This window comes from Carassius auratus, chromosome 3 (assembly GCF_003368295.1).
Source record: "Carassius auratus strain Wakin chromosome 3, ASM336829v1, whole genome shotgun sequence".
Taxonomy (NCBI): Eukaryota; Metazoa; Chordata; class Actinopteri; order Cypriniformes; family Cyprinidae; genus Carassius; species Carassius auratus.
The window spans coordinates 22,481,721-22,503,222 of NC_039245.1; the positions used below are offsets into that span (position 1 = coordinate 22,481,721).

The 21,502-nt window shown below is 37.6% G+C and overlaps 4 protein-coding genes across 7 annotated transcripts; 3 read left to right on the plus strand and 1 right to left on the minus strand.

The window, feature by feature from the left end:
• Positions 1 to 1,272: 1,272 nt before the first annotated feature.
• LOC113051223 (zinc finger protein 79) lies at positions 1,273 to 4,476 on the plus strand. 3 transcript variants are annotated; one of them, XM_026214777.1, is made up of 4 exons: positions 1,273 to 1,655; positions 3,219 to 3,324; positions 3,440 to 3,542; positions 3,649 to 4,476. In XM_026214777.1, the coding sequence occupies exons 1-4, from the start codon at positions 1,417 to 1,419 to the stop codon at positions 4,266 to 4,268; spliced, it is 1,068 nt and encodes a 355-aa protein (XP_026070562.1). In that variant the 5' UTR covers positions 1,273 to 1,416; the 3' UTR covers positions 4,269 to 4,476. The 3 variants fall into 3 exon arrangements, with proteins under 3 accessions (XP_026070562.1, XP_026070570.1, XP_026070578.1); XM_026214785.1 differs by having other exon boundaries at positions 3,219 to 3,306; XM_026214793.1 differs by having other exon boundaries at positions 3,219 to 3,288.
• A 1,075-nt stretch (positions 4,477 to 5,551) lies between these two features.
• On the plus strand, positions 5,552 to 11,514 carry LOC113051193 (uncharacterized). Of its 2 annotated transcripts, none has more exons than XM_026214771.1 (7): positions 5,552 to 6,233; positions 6,375 to 6,505; positions 6,604 to 6,709; positions 8,326 to 9,338; positions 9,433 to 9,502; positions 9,576 to 9,750; positions 10,474 to 11,514. In XM_026214771.1, exons 1-7 carry the CDS (start codon positions 5,972 to 5,974, stop codon positions 10,634 to 10,636), a joined length of 1,920 nt encoding a protein of 639 aa, XP_026070556.1. In that variant the 5' UTR covers positions 5,552 to 5,971; the 3' UTR covers positions 10,637 to 11,514. The 2 variants fall into 2 exon arrangements, with proteins under 2 accessions (XP_026070556.1, XP_026070559.1); XM_026214774.1 differs by having other exon boundaries at positions 6,156 to 6,244; positions 10,474 to 10,636.
• A 383-nt stretch (positions 11,515 to 11,897) lies between these two features.
• LOC113051247 (RB-associated KRAB zinc finger protein-like) lies at positions 11,898 to 14,651 on the plus strand. Its single transcript, XM_026214804.1, has 4 exons — positions 11,898 to 12,818; positions 13,549 to 13,679; positions 13,762 to 13,873; positions 13,951 to 14,651. Exons 1-4 carry the CDS (start codon positions 12,566 to 12,568, stop codon positions 14,490 to 14,492), a joined length of 1,038 nt encoding a protein of 345 aa, XP_026070589.1. The 5' UTR covers positions 11,898 to 12,565; the 3' UTR covers positions 14,493 to 14,651.
• Positions 14,652 to 14,780: 129 nt separating this feature from the next.
• Positions 14,781 to 19,820, minus strand: LOC113051208 (zinc finger protein 221). Its single transcript, XM_026214776.1, has 4 exons — positions 19,402 to 19,820; positions 19,177 to 19,304; positions 16,826 to 16,904; positions 14,781 to 16,734 (listed from the first exon to the last, which is right to left on the minus strand). The coding sequence occupies exons 1-4, from the start codon at positions 19,673 to 19,675 to the stop codon at positions 15,851 to 15,853; spliced, it is 1,365 nt and encodes a 454-aa protein (XP_026070561.1). The 5' UTR covers positions 19,676 to 19,820; the 3' UTR covers positions 14,781 to 15,850.
• Positions 19,821 to 21,502: the final 1,682 nt, after the last annotated feature.

Genomic DNA, 21,502 nt, shown 5'->3' on the forward strand with positions numbered 1-21,502 from the left:
GAATTGTCCTCCTGTCTCCTGACCGGAACGAGTTCAGACGGATGTACAGCATCAGGGAACGCTTGCAGTGCAGAGCCTTTTTCAAGTTTAACCCACCAGGGTACAGGGAAGAGGACGGCGTGGTGATCTTCTGGGCTTTTGTTTACACAGGATTTTGTTCCAAGGACTGTTTTTTTTTTGTTTGTTTTTTTGCGGCATGAAACACATTTGTGTGTTAAGTTCATTGAAGGGAAATAGAGAATGGACTGAGATCAACTGGTTTTGATGTATTAATTGATTTCATTTAAAGTTAAACTTTGCAGTGTATAATGTTTTAATAAAAAAGCTATGGAAAACACGTGCATGACAACAGGTTTCAGTCATTTACATCAGTCTATCATTCTTTAAGGTTTCTCTTATTTGATGATAACATCATGTGCTATGCATTGCTCATAATGGATTCTTAATTTAGTTGTGACAGGATTGTGAGGATTAATGAGGTTTTCAGTAGTGCAGTTCAGAAAACAAATAACAGAAAGTAACAAGGTGTTTTTGGGCAAGTTCTTTAGAACCTGTATAGTTCCTTCCTTGCAAAAAGTAACCAATAAAAAAAGTAAAAAATATTTGTTGGCATATTAATTACTGTGAGTTGTAATTATAAAAACACCATAGTTTTACTATAGTTACTGTAGCAGAACCATGGTAAATTTTCGTAGGGGCCAAGGGAATGTTCAGAATATTATTGGTGACGTTCAGAGACTGGTGACAATTTGTTACACACACACACACACACACACATATATATATATATATGTATGTATATATAATTTGAATATATAAATCAAGGTACTCCATGACTATCTACATAACCATACTTCGCATAATATTGCCGTGTCATTTTCAAACCAGCGAGTAATGCCGAGGTAGCGTCTACAGCCGTTGAGGGAGTAGACCATTTATTTCTATTCTGTTCGTCGTAATCCAAAACTCTTTGTATTTATACAGGATGTTGTGGAAATGCAACAATAAATGCAAAAACACAACATTTATATTCACTTTTTAATTTATATTAAAAGTTTATTCATTTGAGTCTCTACTTCCGCATTCCAATCCTGCTAATAGCGTCATAATTCTCTATACCTGTAAGCTGTAAAATCGTCACTCATCTGTACACCAATAAGCTCATCTTAATTATAAACCAATAACCGCTGAGGTGGGCGGGGCGACACGTGTCGCTCCGCCCCAACGTGTCGCCCCGCCCCATCGTCCAGACTGCACTCTGGGATACTTGGAGGGAAGCGCTGTAAGATGAAAACTGTAGAACATTTTTATTTAGTATTATTAGGTTAAAATATACTAATAGATATACTATATAGCAGTTGATTCTGTATATCTGTAAAAAGAAAAAGAAAAAAAGGTTTGTGGAAATATTGGGAGATGGTGTCCACTCTCTCCTCTTTTCAGACTCAGTTAGCGTCCATCATGGAAACACTCGTGCAGACAGCCGTGTTAGAGATAGGCAAGCTCGTGGATGTGGAGTGTGAGGTGTTGTTGTCGGAGGTCACCCGCAGCCGCAGTGAGATCAGTGCTCTGAGGAAGAGACTGAGGCTGATGGAGGTCCAGCTGTGGACGAGCACTGGACAAACACTCACACACAGTCTCACGTGTGTTAAGAGGTAGGTCCACTGTTCTTTGGTATTCATTAAACATGGAACTGCTTATACTTTATAAGACACGTGCATGCAACTGTTTAAGTATATGTGCAACTATTCTGTCTCATAACATGCAGCAATGTCTACAGTGAAGTCAATGAACCATACTAATTTAAAATATATACTACTGTTTGGAATAGTTACGATTTTTAAAATGTTTTGAAAGACTTTTCTTATGCTCACCAAGGCTGCATTTATTTGATCAAAAATACAATAACAGTAATACTGTGAAATATTATTATAACTTATAAGAACAGTTTTTTTCCTGTTTGAATCTATTTTTAAAATGTAGTTTGTTCCTGTGATGCAAAGTTTAATATTTAGCATCATTACTCGAGTCTTCAGTGTGACATGATCCTTCAGAAATCAGTTCTAGCTGATTTGCTGCTAAAGAAAACTTTCTTAGTATAATCAATGTTTACAATAGTTGTGCTGCTTAAAGGTCCCTTCACATGAAAATGTCACTTTATGAGGTTTTTTTAACATATGAGTTCCCCTAGCCTGTATATGGTATTTTATAATATGGATTCGACAGCACCGCCACAAACAGTGAGTAACTGTTCATTAATGCCTGATCTGTGATCAGTGATTTCTGATGTGTAGCTAATCCTTCAAGTTCACACAGACTTTCCTTCTAAATCGGTTACTACTGTTTATGCATCAGTGAGACAAGCAAAAATAATAATAATAATCCACATCATGGGACCTTTAATAGTTTTGTGAAAACCATCATACATTTCCATCTAAAGGTTTGGGGTAAGAAATGTATACTCCGTAAGTTTGCATTTAATTGATCATAAGTGATAGTAAATACATTTACAATACAATCGTGGGAAGTCGTGGCCTAATGGTTAGAGGGTTGGACTCCTAATCGAAGGGTTGTGAGTTCTAGTCTCGGGCCGGACGGAATTGTGGGTGGGGGAGTGCATGTACAGTTCTCTCTCCACCTTCAATACCACGACTTAGGTGCCCTTGAGCAATGCATCGAACCCCCAACTGCTCCCCGGGCGCCGCAGCATAAATGGCTGCCCACTGCTCCGGGTGTGTGCTCCCAGTGTGTGTGTGTGTGTGTGTTCACTGCTCTGTGTGTGTGCATTTTCGGATGGGTTAAATGCAGAGCACAAATTCTGAGTATGGGTCACCATACTTGGCTGAATGTCACTTCACTTTCACTTTATGATGTTAAAAAATAATTATATATATTTTTTTAAATGCTGTTCATTTGAACTTTATAATTGTAAATGTGTCTCGAGCAGCATATCAGCTAATTAGAGCGATTTCTGAAGGATCATGTGACACTGAAGACTGGAGTAATGATGCTGAAAATTCAGCGCTGCATCACAACAATATATTTTTTTAAATATATTTTACATTTAATATATTTTTCACAATATTACTGTTTTTACTGTATTTTTGCTCAGATAAAGGCATCCTTGGAGAGCATAAGATGCTTCTTTCAAAAATAATTTATTATCCAAACTTTTGACCACTAGTAGTGTGTAACACTGTTTAATATTGTTTTATTAGTGAATGTGACACAGAGGAGATGCACGATCATTTGAACAGGTGTAGAGGCCCAGCAGGAGACATCCCAAAAGTAATTCAGCAAGACCAAGCAAGTTCTCTTCTTTATGTGAATATCCATACTAATTGCCTTTAACTATTTGTAAGCACAAGAGCTGTTGAAAACTTAGTTTCTATATAGTTTATACAAATATAAGATATAATGTGATATCACGATGTCAAAGGACAGTCCACAGCAGAAGTGTGAGGTAAACCAGCCAAGTAGTGTGGTAAAGCAGGAGCAACCGGAAGTAGATGTTTGGATTGTGCAAGACAACAGTGAAGCAAGTAAGTCTGCAACTAACGGTTCTATAATGGTGGAAAATTTGAATTGCAAGTGTTTATAAATAATTTATGACTTCCTTCCACTTTCATTACTTTCACTTGACCACAGGAACCCAGTGTGGTGAAGCTGTGACCCTGTCACCCATCAAGGATGCTCTCAAAACGGTTCCTTGTGTTGACAGAGGACATCGAGAAAATGCAACCGCAAGAGTCGCATCTAAAGCAGAATCACCAAAAGTGAACAGAAACGCCTCCCCTGGAGCAATCACAGTGAAGCAGACTGTTGCAAACAGTGATCCAAACACTTCTAGAAGTCACACACAGAGTCTGAGTGCATCACACTCCGCAAGAACATCAAGTGCCTCCACTATTTCAGGGGATAAGCGTTTTGTTTGCTCCTACTGTTCAAAGAGGTTCAGGTGTTTTAGTCAACTTACAGTGCACCAGCGGAGTCATACAGGTGAGAAGCCATACAGGTGCACGCTTTGTGGAAAGAGCTACATTCAGAAAGGACACCTGTACACCCATCAGCGCACCCATACCGGAGAGAAGCCATATCGATGTTCGCTCTGCGGAAAAGGCTTTATTCAGAAATGCACGCTAGACATGCATCTGCGAAGTCACACTGGAGAAAAACCCTACACTTGCACAAAATGTGGGAGAGGGTTCACAACCAAATTCAATCTTAACAAACACTTATCTTGTCAGACTTGCAACAACATTAGTTAATGACAGTGAGCTTGAGTAAATGTGCTGATTTCAGTTTCAAACTGCATTGATTTGCACTCCACGGAGATCATTTAAAACAATTTACAGTTTGATAAAGATTGATTCATGTGGCATCAGATCAGCATTAAATGCAAAATCATGTCTGAAAACAATGAAACTTTCTCTTTATTTATATTTATTCATTGCATTAAACACCAGCATATTTTCATGTGTTTTTTTTATCGTTTTTTTTTTTTCAAATGATACTGTTTTATTAGAAAAGACACCTTTGAAATTCTTCCATCATTCCAAAAAGGCAAATTTTAATAAAATAGAAATAATAATAATTCTCCTGGCATAATTAGAGTGACAATCATGAAAAAAAAAAAAGTTTACTGAGTTCATGCAGAAGAAAGTTTATTCTTTAAACTGACATATTCTTTTGTGATTTATAAAATGCAAATCAATGGCTACATCCAGTCGAGAGTTAAAAAAATCATTTCAGGGAATAGAGTCGCATCTCATGATGATACATTGAGGATTTATGAAGCAAAATGATCAGTCTGTGCAAAAAGCTGAACATTATTTACAACATTATTATTTGTAATCCATAGCCTCGCGAACGAATCATTTTTAGGACTGGTTTACCAAATCAGATTGAACCATTTGAAACATTTCTCGAGTTACTCAACCAAAACTCACTTTTGGGCATTCCTTACAGATAGTCACCGACTAGAAATGAGCCAAAATACCAGCACATATGATCCTACACTCTCAGAAACGTACAAAAAGCTGTCACTGGGGTGTTAACATTTCAAAAGTTACATGTTTGTACCTAAATGATCAACCTTAAAGATGCATATTCTTAAAGTGTGTATATTAGAACCTAATATGTATATGTACCTTTTGAAAGGTACCACCCCAATGCCAGCTTTTGCACCTTAATTTCTGAGGATGTATGATGCTGATTTCTCATTCAGTGCTCCAGTTCCACCAACAGTCACTTATTCACTTATTAGACATCCCTGTTTGTCTGAGGCTATGGACAGGGTCAGATTTGAGCCCTGGACTTGGATTTATTCCTCATAACCTAAATTTCAATGAGACAGTTACACCAAAGAAGAAATTCAAGTGTGTGTTCTGTGGGAAAACCTTTGAGTATTTAAGCCACATGACAAGACACATGTAGACACAAATTGCTGTTTTAGTACGAAACTTTTTGTATGCATTTACTGTACTACTTAAACCAGAACTAGACTTTAACTGTGGCATGTATGGTCTCAGAGACATTCACTAAAATATAATGTCTTCTACAGAGGGCAAGTGTCTATACCTGGGGCTATGAATTAATAGTTCACCACGTAATGAGAGAAACATTAGGTATCTTGCTCTCCGCCATTAACTTACTAAGCCCACCACTTCCGGTCAGGATCGTGTGGACAGTATTGGGACGTTAAAAAGGTTTTGTTTAGGACAACCAGGCATTTCTAAAGTAAACCGACTGGGTGAACTATCGAATAGATACATTTACACAGTGGTTTACGGTAATTCATCCCATGATTCTTTTCTGCCAAACGCTATGCTTTGTTTCTATCAACATAAACACCAAAGATAACACAACGCCATTATTTGTTTGAGGTAGAAATAAACATCTATATTAAGACATTAACAGAGCTGTCGGGTCGAAGGGCGAGTATTTATATCTTTAAAGTGTCCCGTGAAAGATGGACATCATGCATACCGCCGACTTTCAGACGCAGTTAACATCCATAATGGAAACGTTAGCGAAAACGGCAGTTGTGGAAATAAGCAAACTTTTTAAGGAGAACGCATCCTTCCTGCGACTAGAGATTTCGCGATGTACAAGCGAAAATGAATCTCTGAGAAAGAAATGTCATTTTTTGGAGAATGAACTTCAATGTGCGCGAAAAGGCGCTGGAAAGATGAACGGGAGAGAAGCGCTATCCTGCCATCCGGGACTTACAGGTAACGGTCAGGTATTCCCTCTTTTCACATGCACAGATCGGCTTCTGTAGATATGCTTATGTCAAATGCAAAAAGTACTGATAATTTAGTACTTTTTGCATTTGTGCCTCTATTCCCACCTAATGCCCACATGTTCAACAGACACTGGACATCGTCCCGCAATTGACAATGTCTTCGGGAAGGAATGGTGCATGAATCTCTGGAGACACGAGGAGTCACATGTTGGTGAGCAGGAGGACACACATCTGGACTCTACAGTCATCATAGGAGAGGTTGGTCTCACACAATGCTGTTTTGAGTATGTGGAGTTCTCCAAATACAATGTCAGAATACAGCTTACTAGTTCTCGGTTTTATTTTCAATCCTTTAGCCAGTAAACCTGCTGGAAGAAGAATCGGACATGGTCATGATCAAAGAGGAGGCATTTGATGATTGCTCTTCGGGAAGAAATGAAGAAGACCAAGATACTGTAAAAGGTATGCAGAGAGAAGTTCATTTATTAGTTTATCTTGTGTAGTAAGGTCATTACAAGTATGATCACATACACATAGAGTATTTTAGAGCATTTTATAGGATTGATTACCAATGACAACACTGATATGTGTGTTTTATGTCTTTGGTCTTCTCCACACCCACTACTAAAGAAAGATGACTGACCACATCCTGAAGTTTGTTTAAGCCCAACTCTGGGAGAATTTTTTTGACTTCCTCTAGGATTGCACCTGTAGGGGGTTGATAAGTGCACACGATGAGTCTAGGCTGCAATAATAAGGACTACGCTTAAACGCTTAAAGTAAAATTCAAATTTTTGAATTGCATCTGCTATTTACAACATGTTATACACATCATCTGAAACTTGCATGTTTAGTAACCTTTTTAAAAAACTGAAATTTTATTATTCATTAAAAAACACCCTAAATGCTTGTGTGTGTGAAAAAAATATAGCTCTAATGGAATTAGAAATTGTCAATAGATATTTGTTTTTCAAAATATTTTTCCTCACACTGACTGAGACTGTACTCTAACATGACTACCCCTTTGATTTTGTCTCTCCTGCGCTGAGATATCATATCAACGTTCTGTGATATTGCATGAAATGACAAGATCTATTTCTTTTTCACAAGTTTTCAAAGGCCACATCTGTGCTCTCTTGAAAGCTTGTAGAGAAAGTGTATTTGTACTCTGAATTTCACGTATTTAGGCATCTTTAAGTTAATTTATTTAGAATTCAAAGCAAATAAAACAATGGGTCTCATTGTGCATGCACGAATTTGTGTGACGTCTGCATACATGATTCATGAATAGCTTTCATACTAAAATATATTTGTGGGAAAATGTGGGAACAACCAAATTTACACACACACACTCATGTTTGTTTTTGTGAAAAGTGGGGACATCCCATAGGTGTAATGGTTTTACTGTACAAACTGTATATTCTATCGCCTTACACCAACCCTACCCCTAACCCTCACAGGAAACTTTGTGCATTTTTACTTTCTCAAAAAAACTCATTCTGTATGATTTATAAGCGTTTTGAAAAATGGGGACATGGGTTATGTCCTCATAAGTCACCCTCTCCTTGTAATACCTGTGTCATACCCATGTCATTATACAGAGTTGTGTCCTGATATGTCACAAAAACAAGAGCACACACACACACACACACACATACACAATTCACATACGCTGGGTGGTGCTATAAATGTGTTGATGCAATGATAAGCATAGGTCTGTACTCTGGTTGTATATGGAAATAGTTTTAAAGGATGGCACACTTGGCATTGCTCGAGGATCTTGATGCACATGAGAGAATGTCTTCTTGCGAGCGTCATGTGTTTGCTGAGAAAGACATTGATATTAGAACGAGATTAAGAGCAAATTCATGTGTATATGCAGGTGTTGCGGAATGTGTGTTTTTTTTCCCCTGTACGTATAAACACAAATAATCCAAGCAATTTTCATTGAATGAGACCCAGTGCAGTATAGCAATGACTTACTGATCAATGATGGTTAAGAGGTCCTTGAACAAGGTACTTTGTTAGCCCTTTTTTACATTTCTTTGTATCTCTTTTCATGATTTTTTGAATCCAAGAATCCAATATACAAGTGGATGGAATGCCTAATGAGATGACGCTCACTCCATTATCATCAAACGAGTCCATTCATGAACAGCCCTTCATTCCTTCCTTCATCAAGTCCAACTGGGTTAGAAGTTTCCAGGTTCCCTGGGACCGCATGCCAGCAGCTCTCATTCAGGCAACATCCACTGGAGAGAGGGCACGACCAGGACCGAGAAGGGAGTTTGTTAGGATCGTTGTAGCGGCCATGCAAGCCCACTGTCCAAACCCAAACTTAGCAGCCTGTGGAGAAGTGGCTCGAAACATCGTGTCCACATATCCGCTGACATTCGGAGACATTTCAGAGGAAGGAGAACAACTAGGAAATGGCTTCAGTTGCTTACAAAGGCAACTTAAAACTAGGGTAGAACATGTGAATAGAGATGTTTTGGAACACAGGATTCGTCGACCTAGAAGACCATCAATGAAAAGAGCTGGAGAACAGGACGGCTACACTATGAAAAGAGCCAGATGTAAAGTGGACAGTTACGGATGCATCAATTGGCAGCCTTCCTCCATCCCAGAAGGAGAGACGGCAGAATCTCTTGAAATGAAGAGGAAGGTTGCGGCTGAGATTTTTCAGTCAGCAGGGCCAAAGGCTGCCGAGTTGCCCAACGTAGATGACTTAATGCAGCAGACATATGTTTACCAGCGCCACATGATCAACTCATGCCCCCCTCCTACCATCAGTGAGATTGAGGGGCATTGGCCGTTCCTGTTCACTGAAAGAGGCCTTTGCAGGCACTTCAAAATCCTGACTGGCATTGACATCAGAAGCCGCTTTAACGAAACACTTATTGATAAATCCAAGAGAATACTCAACTACTTCAGCAGACAGAGACTGAAGTGGAGTGAAGAGATCCAGAGTATGCTAAGTGAGATTGAAGACGCCAATGCAACAGATAATAACAGGATAGCCATATCAGCCATCCTGTTAATGATGAAGTACTTTAAGGAAAAGGACAATGCTGTCTTCATCTTAGCAGATGTCAGTAACTATGAAATGGTACAGTTCTACTAAAGTTTTGAAGGGGGGTTTGACAAAGCTGAGAGTTAAAATGTTCTCATGTTCTGCTTTCAAGGAAACGTCTACCAAGATGTCCATCGAAAATGAAATTAGCTTACCGGCAACACCCCGGCTCATCATGCTTGGTAAGAGATTGCTACACTACAAATGCTAGTTTTGTACTTGGACACATGTTTACAGTGATTCTTCATATTTCAGGTGAGACTTTGCTGACGTCGTCCAAGTGGTTTGTCAGTATTGAGGGTAGAGTAACACATTCTATAGAAGACAAGCTGGACTTTGCAGAGGCATTGTCTGTGTTTTTTGGGTGCTTCTATGTGTTTAATATCGAGTATCAGGAGTCAGCCAGTGCCACCCTGGAGCTCATTCAGAGGTGAGTGTTAAGGACAAATCTTACTCCCTTTCTTTTGGTATTTTACTTTGGTCTCTTTTGGATTAGAAATACATATGGAAGCTTATGGAAACAAAATAGTTGGTGGATGCAATTTCATGGTGACTGACTATATATTGATAAATTATACATTATTCACCAGAAAATATTTTATGCTTTTATGCTCGTTCAACCGCACAAATGGCACGAATGCAAACCGATAGCTCACAAACTTTTTAGACATGTTTAAAAATGATCGGGAGGTCGGGAAGTGCTCGTAAGCCACTCTGCTCGGCTCGTAATTCATCGCAAATGATACGAGCCGCGACCATACGAGAATACGCGATTTCCACACGATTAAAAAAAAAAAAAAAAAAAAAAAAAATTGCATGCGAACTCGTACGACTGCAAAAATCGCACCGTGTATGCCTCTGGTCTGTCTGTGCCCTTCATGTGTTTTGGAAGAGGCGTGGTTTTGGGGAGTGATTTGCCGGGAGGGTGGATGGAGTCTTATTCTTTTAAATCTAGCTTGCTATTGCTAGCCTCTCTTAAATCTACCCTTTAAGAGGACTAGATAAACAAGGTTATGGGTCTCTGTTTAGGATGACTTGCAATTTATATAAGATACAGCAGGAAACATTATAAGCCCTTTTAATCTGTGTTTCAGTGACGGACATATTTTTAGGGATTGATGTATTGTTTAAAAAACGATGTACTGTTCTCTAGGTTCTTCGTAAGGATTAATCCTGAGGGGACTAAATGTACCTCAAAATCAGGTACAAGCCGAAGGACGGGTTCAGCTGTCCAAAGGAAACCTCAGAACTTTAATACCCGTGTGGCTACGTTTATGCAGAGGCTTTCAGAATTCGAGTGGAAAACATCCAGTTAAGTTAGTGCAAGTCGTTTTATGAAGTTGAAAAAAAAATATATAATGGCATTTTTAAGTGAAACTTGTCTTTTTTTATTGAAGGTGTGTGATTATTAAATACTTAAATGTCACTATGGGAGATATGAGGGGTGTTCTAAGAGTAACAGTGGCTTTAATCATAAAAAAAAGAAAAGTTTTTCAGGATTGTCTTCATCCTGGCCCTGCACTGAATACTACTACTACAATGGGTTAATACTTAAGTGAATTTTTTTTACCTTGTTAATACTTGTACTTTTTTATTTGATTGTTGCTGGAATGTTTGTATTATAAATATTTTATTATGTTCATCTAGGTCATCCAACAATAAAATAATCAACTGTGTTTTTATAATATGATTAATAAGTATAATTGATAACAGATCAAGTAGATTACACCAGACGTGTTGTGTGTGTTTGAACTGTATGTAATTGAAACAGTACTGTAATTACCTGCTGGTAAAAATCGAGAAGTCCTTTGAATGACCAAGTACAATTAAATGTACAGAGACAAACCAAAAAACAAACTTATGGAAGATGTTCTGCACAGGGACCCTGCCTAATTTGTACCATGAGTTTTTTTTTTCCTCAGTGGAATTTCAACACGTTTTGTACCACAGAATGTAGTAAAAGCTGTGCTTAACAATGTTACATAGACCACAAGTGCGGCTTCTTGAGGAGAGGCATAATATCTCTTGAAGACTTGAGCTGCTTCCCAAATGATGCCCTATACACTATACACTCATACATGATAAATTTATGCACTATGTACTCAATCATGTAGTGTATGAATAATGAGGTTATTTTGTCATTCATAATCAAAGTCTGATAGCCCCTGTTCTCTACGTAATTAAAGGAATACTTCACCCCAAAATGACATTTTTGTCATTAATCACGTTCCCCCATGTCGTTCTAATCCTGTAAAAGCTTTGTTCATCTTGGGAACACAATTTAAGATATTTTGGATGAAAACCGGGAGGCTTGAGACTGTAAATTACTCTGTCAAAGTCCAGAAAAGTATGAAAGACATCAGAATAGTTTATCTGCCACCATTTGTTCGACCGTAACATTATAAAGAGATGAGAATATGATTTGTACACAAAGAAAAACATAACTACTTTAATCAACAATTACTTAAATTGTGTTCTGAAGACGAACTAAGCTTTTACTGGTTGGGAACGACATGGGGATAAGGGATTAATGACAAAAATTTCATTTTGGGGTGGAGTAACCCATTAAAGATGCGACAGTTGAGTGCATGAAGTGTCCAACATTCCACACAACATTCTCGTTTTTTGTTTATGTGCATCATTTGGGTATTTAAAATTCACTTCTTTTTGGAATGTTCAGTGTGAACAGACTAATCCACTATTTATACTGCAAAAATTATAAATAGAATGGTCCATAAGTACACAATCTGGGATGCACCTTTGAACTTAATATTTGCCTGACAGATGATAAATTGGGTGGAAGAGCCTTACACACTTACCTTACCTTAAGGTTGACTTCTTTTAAGCAGACCAGAGAGCAAATACAGAAATCCCCTGAAGAAAAAGAATATATGTGGATAAACCTGTGTTGCTTGCACACTCTGAGGATTCATGTAAAATTCCAATTCGAACACACATAAATGCACAGGGTCATGGTACTATTGGCCATTACCGATTTGGATACGACCAATCAAAATGTGTAAATCATGCGTGCTTTCTATACGGTGGTTTACGGTAATTCATCCCATGATCCTATTCTCCACAATGCAAGATATGCTATGATTCTATCCTCGGAAATAAACTGCATACAGTGTTGAGAATATAAAAGCAGCTCTACGCAGAGACTATAGCGGTAACTGTAGGTCCGAAGGACGGGTGTGTACAATAAACATCACTAATAAATGGTGCCGTGAGCAAGGGACATCATGAATACTGTCGATTTTCAGACGCAGTTAACATCCATAATGGACATGTTGGCAAAAACAGCTGTTGTTGAAATAGGCAAACTTTTCGAGGAGAATTCTTTGCTGCTGCGATTAGAGATTTCACGCTGTACAAACGAAAATGAATCTCTGAAAAAGAAATGTCATTTTTTGGAGAATGAACTTCAGTGTGCGCGGAAAGGCGCTGGAAAGATGAACGGGACAGAAGCTCCATTTAGCCATCTGGGACATACAGGTAATTTACTCATTATGCACGACAAATGACTGGTTTGTTTAAAGCTGTAGCTTTAAAGCCTGCAGTGGACGACCCTTCACCACTGTGCCCTTGAATAACATTTTAACCTCACTCCGGGGGATTATATCTGTATATGTCGATGATCGAAATTTTTTTGTCCATTTACCAAAATAAATTAATTCGGTGACTCTTTCTTTAGGTTACATCAGGCGGTGACAAGTGACTGCCTTTGTCTGTTATGTCGCTTTTACACATACAGTCTTTACTGGTAAATTACGGCAAAATTACCATTAAGATATAGTTTGAACAGGACTTCTTTAAAAATGCTGGTTAACAATTCGTTCTGGAAACTTGACGGTATGAGAAGTTGTAATATTACAAGTAAATTACCCGTAACGTGCTCTGTGTGAATGCAGCACAAAATTACCTAGCACGTACGAGTTCAGAACGCGCTGACGTAAGACGTCTGGGCAAATCAGTCATTAACATTCTGACGCAGATGACATTTACTCCGCGCTGTTTACAGAAAATCAAACAAATGTCTTAATTCGTCTAAAAGCTGCATATAAGTGTTAACATTTGACAAATATTAAAACCTTAAAAAAAAAAAAAAACACGACCACCTCTCCATGTTTCTAAAAAGTAGAAAGTGCAGCTAAACTCTGCAGAGAAGTGGATTTTATGAAGTGACCAAAAAAAAAAAAAAATAATAATAATAATTATCTTACAGAGGCAAGACGTCGTCCTGCAATTGACAATGTCTTCGGCAAGGAATGGTGCATGAACCTCTGGAGACACAAGGAGTCAAATGTTGGTGAGCAGGAGGACACACATCTGGACTCTTCAGTCAACACAGATGAGGTTGGTCTCATACTTCTGTTGAGATACACGTAGAAATGTCAGAATACAGTTTACTAGTCTTGTTTTACCTGCTCTCCTTTAGGCAGTAGATTTGCTGGACGAAGAACCAGATATGATCATGATCAAGGAGGAGACATTTGAAGATTGCTCTGGGAAAAATAACCCTGAGGAAGATGAAAGTTGCAGTTTGAGAGGTTTGTGATGTGAAAACTTGAGAACAGTTACGGTTAACTCTTTGTTCTATTCAGATGTGTCATTTATTGAATTACAGGACCTGCAATGACCAGTGATGAGAGATGTGTCACCCAAAGCTCTGATGATTTTATCTCATACATGGTACCTTCAGATGACCAAGTGCATTCAAACGTACACCAGACACAAGCTGAAGAACAAGCTCTTGATGGAATGAGCTCTACACAAGCAGACCGCACAACAGAGCAGACTTTCCACAGTACACACAACCACACAAGTATTTCAGAGGAGAAGAGGTTTGAGTGTGTATTCTGTCGACGAACCTTCAACAGATTAACCTACCTGAAAGCACACATGCGAACACACTCCGGAGAAAAGCCTTATGTCTGTACAGTGTGCGGTAAAAGATTTGCTCAAAAAACGTACCTGCGAATACACCAGCGCACTCATTCTGGTGAGAGGCCGTACTCATGCATGGAGTGTGGAAAGAGCTTTGCTCAAAAGAGCTCTCTAAACGTACACATCCGAAGCCACACAGGAGAGAAGCCATATAGCTGCGCTGAGTGTGGTAAAAGCTACGCGTACAAACAGGGTTTCAATACACACCAGTGCTTCAGTTAGACTAGTACATACTGAAGTGAACCATTACTGAATTGTATCTGTATCAAAGTTGCTGTTACAGCAGAGTGTGCATTAGTCTGCAATATGAACCATTAACAAGTTGCAAACATGTCCATGTTTTTTTATTAATTAAGTTTTTTACAGAAATGTAAGTCCTTTGACAGTGTTTGGAAATGTGTTTTTCTGTGCATTGACTTGAACTTCATTTAGGACCATCTAGATGTGAATATTCATTTGAAAAGAGGGATAAACAAACATGCTTGAATAAACTTGACAAAGTGAGTGAACTCATGCACGGCACGCCACTTTTTTTATTCAGAATGGTTGAAATTACACATTTGCTTACACATGCAATCTAGTTGACATCTGAACTTGAACAACTCTTAACTTCTAGAAGCATTGCATACTACTGAAATTAGTTTCCGTAAAGAAAAGTAGCGTTACTGGTGCTTTACACTAATGGCCCAAAACAAATGTAATATGATATTTTTTAACAGGGACTCGATTCAGAAAAAATAAATAATTAGCCTAAAGCCTGATACATTTACCGCTCTGGTGGTTTTTATAACTAGACTATATGTACACAATTCAAAAGTTTGATGTGATTATTTTTTGCATTAATTTGATCAAAAATACAGTAAAAACAAATATGCTAAAATATTATCAATTTCAATAAACTCTTTTCGGTTTTATTCGTGTGATGCAAAGCTGAATTTTCAGTATCACATGATTCATCAGAAATCATTCCAAATTGCTGCTTAAGAAACATTTCTTATCAATTATGAAAAGTTTGTACTGCGTAACATTTTTTTTTTTTATGGAAACATGATACATTTTTCAGAACTTTTTAAAGAATGAAAATTTCAATGTATTACGTATGCATATATGTATTAAGTTATGCATAGAAGTATGATTTCTGAAAGATCATGTGACATTGAAGACTGGAGTAATGACGTTGAAAATTCAGTTGTGTATCACAGAAATAAACTTTTTTAATATACTGAAATATAAGTTATTTTTAGTTTTTAGTTCTTTTTTAATTTTTCAAAATGTTACTGTTTTTACTGTAGTTTTCATAACATTTCTGCAGCCTTGCTGATCATAAGAGACATCTTATATATAGCCCACGTCAAAGATCACCAGAAAGGCTGTGCCTTTGGTTTAACAGAAGAAACAAATTAGTTGGTGAGATAACAACTTTACGGAGTAATACGCAGTCATATCTAACTATATATTTCTGCTATGATCTACAGTATTACACACACAGACATTCTTTCAACGGTCCTGCAACCACGGCTCACATTTAATTTTAAACAACTACCGCAATCTCAAATCGGGAAACACCCAAAAGAATTGTGCTACATAAAGCTATAATTTATATCGCCATGTTTTTTCCTCCGGCGATTAGGAGGTTTCTTCCTGACTGGTTTAGCCGATCTGTCATGGACAATGAGGTGTTGTTGGAGGGTGACTTTCTGAGTGAAACCCTTTCCGCAGGTTATACAAGTAAAAGGCCGTTCTCCTCTGTGGATGCGTTCGTGATTTCGTAGACAAACTTTCTGGGTGAAACTCCTTCCACAGGTGGCACAACTAAAAGGTCTTTCTCCTCTGTGGATGCGTTCATGAACTTGTAAATTTCCTTTCTGGGAGAAGCCTTTTCCACAAAAAGTGCATTTATTGGGTCTTTCCCCTGTGTGGACCAAATAGTGAACCGAGAGATTGGTGCTTGAATGAAAACTTCTCCCGCAGACGTCGCACTGAAACTTTTCGTTTGATTCCAACTTTGAAAATCGATGTTTTCTGAGACGCTTTTTGGCAGCGTTTTTCCGGAGAAACGCCTTCCCGCCATTGTAGCAACTGAAGTTGTTTGGCGGTTTCTGTACCTTTACTCTCTTTTCACACTGTTCTGTCGTGGTTGCAGCATCCTCATATATTTCCTGTGCTTCTCCATCCTCCTGAGCCTCAGAGGGAAACTGCCCATTGTGCTCTGCTGAAAACTGGTTGAGTATAGAGTGACCATCAAATTCCAGTGGATCCTCTATTGGTGCTATTAACTGGTCGACGGTGTCATCAATAGAGTTTTCTGGAGAGAGTTTGTCTGATGAATCGTAGGATGCGTTTTGGATTTCTGATATCTTTGAAAATTCACCAGACACAAAATGGCCATCGAAACTTTTTGAGTCTGCCAGCGGCTCATATGCAGAAGATGGCAGCTGTCCTCTTGAAGCTTGGGTTGTTTTCCCTGTCAAAGTACGTGAAATTGTTCAAATCAACTTGATTAACCAAAACTAAACCTTACCAATTAAAGATCTAGTAGAAACATTGAACATTACCTGTAAAACTGGGATAAGTGTCCACTTCAAAACACTCCTCTTTAATTATGACCAGGTTGGAGGGCTCTTGTTCTTTGTGCTGTATGAGACAAAATAAGCAGATCATGTAAAAGGACATTTTGTTTTTCCATGTCAGTTTACATATTTAATTTGTAGAAATAAGTTCTACAACTCCAGAGTCATATTTAACATTCTTGAAAATGATCTAGACCAGTGATTCCCAATCCCGGTCCTGGAGTACCCCCCATGACGGCACATTTTGGATGTCTCCCTAATCAGTCAGATTCAACTCATCAGCTCATTAGTAAAGACTCCAAAACAAGGGTCACAAAACTTGGTCCTGGAGTGCTGGGGCCCGTTTCACAAAGGAGGTTAAGTGAAAACTCTGAATATGTTAACCTTGAAATGAGGGAAACTCTAGGTTTGTCAAACCCAAGAAAGCAGGGTAAGTCAAGCAGTTTCTGAAAGAGAGCTAACTTATACTCAGAGTCAGTCACCATGGTAACTAACTCTATGAACCTAACCTGGTCAGGAGCAGGTTTTCTTTGATAAACCCAGAGTTTCTTTCGGTCTCCTCCTGCTTTTTAAACACTTCGAGTCTAAATTAGGTGCATTTTACTTAAGTAAAATTATATGCCAGTGTGGTAATAAAAATAATCTTAAAGCAAATGGAAAACAAGATTATTCTATTACTAAGTGCAAATCTACTGTAGCTCCGCCCTCCATCGCCAAAAAAGGTTAAATATTACACATGTGAATAACGGCTTCAATGGTGTAGGCAGTAATATTTTGGGCAAAGAAAACTAGCTTGTAACGCGATTGATCGGATTAGAGTCCGGCTTTTGCCAACCTCATTCTTCTCACTTTTCCCATCATGTCACATTAGAATTTATTTTCAATAAAAATGAACAAAACGTTCTAAAAGTGGAAGTAAAGTGCCCAACGAGTGTTTAATAATGATGCAACTATTTATAATTGTAATAAATATAATAATTTACAAACTATTATTGCATCCTGTTAATGTATAACAATACTGAGGTGCAAATGTATCTGCCAGTATAAATTATAACTAGCATTTAATTATTATTTACACTTAACCTGTTGCAAAGAACTGCTACTTTTACATGGTAAATAGAATATCACAATTTTCACTGTACATTTTTTCTTTAAATAGCATCTAGAGCTACTTGCAGTTAGTCTACTGTAAATAGAATCTATCGCTAAGAAAGTATGTTAATTCCACTTAGTGTAACTAGCCACTGCTGTATTTTTCTTACTCTATTGGCAGATCATTTGTAAAATAATATTAATAATAATATTTTATGTGCATTTTTCTTATTTTATATATATATATATATATATATATATATATATATATATATATATATATATATATATATATATATATATATATAGCCAATGAGATACCATAAAATGATTAGCTATTAGTTTATTAATCTAACGTTCTGCCAGTTTTCACCTGTGATATTGTAACATGAGAAGAATTACATTTGTACTGAGTCTGAAGTATGCAAACTGCTTTTTGGCGGGAGCTGTTGCCATGGTGAATCATTAGGATGCTCCATTGATAATGGCTTTTTATAGTTGTTTTATAGTTACACGCTTAATTCAGAGTCAGTCAATTTAGAGTTGATTTAACCAACTCATTTGAGCGCATTAAAAAAAGTTAACAGCTTAAGTAATTTGTGGATTAATGAGTATTAGAGATGCGAACCGTTTAAAACGATTCAGTTCGATTTGGTGAACTGAATGATTCGTTTGCGAACCGGATATCCAGATTGCTTTGATTTGAACTCTCTCTAACACAGACAACGGAAGAGAAGACAATGCTGAATAAAGTCATTGTTTTTGCTATTTTTGGACCAAAATGTATTTTCGATGCTTCAAAAAATTCCAACGGACCCTCTGATGTCACATGGACTACTTTGATGATGTTTTTCTTACCTTTCTGGACATGGACAGTATACCGTACACACAGCTTCAATGGAGGGACTGAGAGCTCTTGGACTAAATCTAAAATATCTTAAACTGTGTTCTGAAGATAAAAGGAGGTCTTACATGTTTGGAACAGCATAAGGGTGAGTTATTAATGACATAATTTTCTTTTTTGGGTGAACTAACCCTTTAAGGTCATTGCATATGTCATGGGACCATTGAAAATGTTACATTAAAAACTATATAAAAATATTGCATATTGAAAACTTATTGCACTATTTTAAATTCAAGTATCATATTTAAAGTACCATTTGAAAGTAACCGAGAATTTCCTTTAAAACACGACCTTAACATGCATGCATGTTGGGTGGAACTACTTTAAGAATTTAGGGAACCTTATAAGTTGACAGACTGTACAGGTCGACATCGATGGCTAGATCATCTTCTCTGGACTCGTTCCTCCGATCCCACAAACTGGAACACCACTCCTTTCCAAATATCCCTTTGATTGAGGGCTGCGCTCCTGTGAGGAGCAAAATATGCACACACTTTACAATCATGGCAATGGACTGGCCGGCGAACACTTTCAAACTAAACTACTGAGTAGAGGTTATGTTTACCATCTTCGGTTTGAACGCAAATAGAGCGATATCTTTTGGAGCCAGCGCGTGTTTCTTCCTTTGTGGTGCGCGTGCTTTCTTCTTGTCTTTCGCTCCCGAGACAGAGCAGTTCGTCGTTAAGAACTGTATTTTCACTCATAACCCGAGACAGTTCTTGTCGTAAAAACGCAAAATCGCTGTCTACAATTTTGCATATTTCTTCTATTGCCGTTGTAGCCACCATCTCCATTATGGAGCTTATTTGCAACCGAAATGATAGAGATTTTGACATCATTTAAGACTCGCGATATTTTTGATGGCATGCAAGGAAAAGAAACACAGGCTAAAAAATAAAAATAAACCGTAAGATGAGTCGCCGAGAAAATAATTCCAAATTGTGGAACTTGGTGCTGTGCAAAAACCGGAAACAAATTGAATGAGAAAAGCCCTCGGCTTTTATCTTGTCGCAGAATATCATTAGCTTCCGGTTTGTGATAGACTTTGCTCTGTAAATTCTCATCCGTCCTATGAAGTTAATGACATAAAGATAAGATCACAAATCATAGTATCTAAAAGAGGTGCATATCAGGGCGATTTATTATTTCCTGGATTTTGTCTTCAGTGTAATCCTGCTGCTAATATTATAATATATAATAAACTATTTTTTTTTATTGCAAAGAATAAACATAGCTGCATTTGAAATACAAAAAAAGTTCAAATGAAATGGCAAAGTACATAGATAAACAGAGGAAATAACTACGAAAGATAAAATCATAGTGCCCCTTAAAGGCATGTTATTCATAATATTATTTATTAGTTTAAGAGATTTTACACCATGGTCCTTTTCAGAAAGGGATCAAATCTAGACAAAGCGTTGCGAAATTTGTTCCTCTCAATAAATGAAAATCCCAATGCAAAACAAAGAAAATAACAGTAAGTTAAATAGGTTACTGTCAGGAAAATAATAATAATAAATAAATAAATAAATAAATATATATATATATATATATATATATATATATATATATATATATATATATATATATATATATATTAATATATATCTTTTCCAGGAAAAAAAAGTTTAAATCACATTTTACCTGTTAGGTTAAAAGAAAACAGAAATGCAACCATGGCAGCAGGAGAGCATCACCAGCGTTTCGTTTGTTTATGGTTGAATGATGCAAAAAAAAAAAAAAAAAGCCAATCATAGCATAATAGATCAAAGCCAGTCATAGATTATATATATTTGGTTTGTATTAACTACACATTACCACACAGTTATTATTTCATCCCATCATATTTTGGATTCAGCAGTATGACCACTGGGTGTCATTGTGATAGGCCTAATAGTATAGCAAGGATTTTCAAACTCTTCCTATAGCTTCCCAGCACTGCACTCTGGATGTCTCATTTGAATGAACCCATCATTTCATATGGAGTGCTACATGACTTCTCTCTTTGTAGCTATTAATTTCTGTTGTCGGCTCCCTTTGCTTTAATTACTGTCTCAATTCGGTGTAGCATGGAGGTGATCAGTTTGTGGCACTGCTGAGGTGGTATGGAAGCCCAGGTTTCTTTGACATTGGCCTTTAGCTCATCCGCATTTTTTGGTCTCATTTCTCATCTTCCTCTTGACAATACCCCATAGATTCTCTATGGGGTCCAGGTCTGGTGAGTTTGCTGGCCAGTCAAGCACACCAACACCATGGTCATTTAACCAACTTTTGGGTCTTTTGGCAGTCTGGACAGGTGCCAAATCCTGCTGGAAAATGAAATCAGCATCTTCAAAAAGCTGGTCAGCAGAAGGAAGCATGAAGTGCTCCAAAACAGCTGCAGTGACTTTGGTTTTCAAAAAACACAATAAACCAGCACCAGCAGATGACATTGCACCCCAGATCATCACAGACTGTGGAAACTTTTACAACTTATACTATGAGCTTCTCCAGCCTTCCTCCAGACTCTAGGACCTTGGTTACAAATTAAATACAAAATTATCATCTGAAAAAAGGACTTTGGACCAATGGCAACAGTCCATTTCTTCTTCTCCTTTGCCCAGGTAAGATGCTTCTGATGGTGTCTGTGGTTCAGGAGTGGCTTAACCACAGGAGTACAACAACTG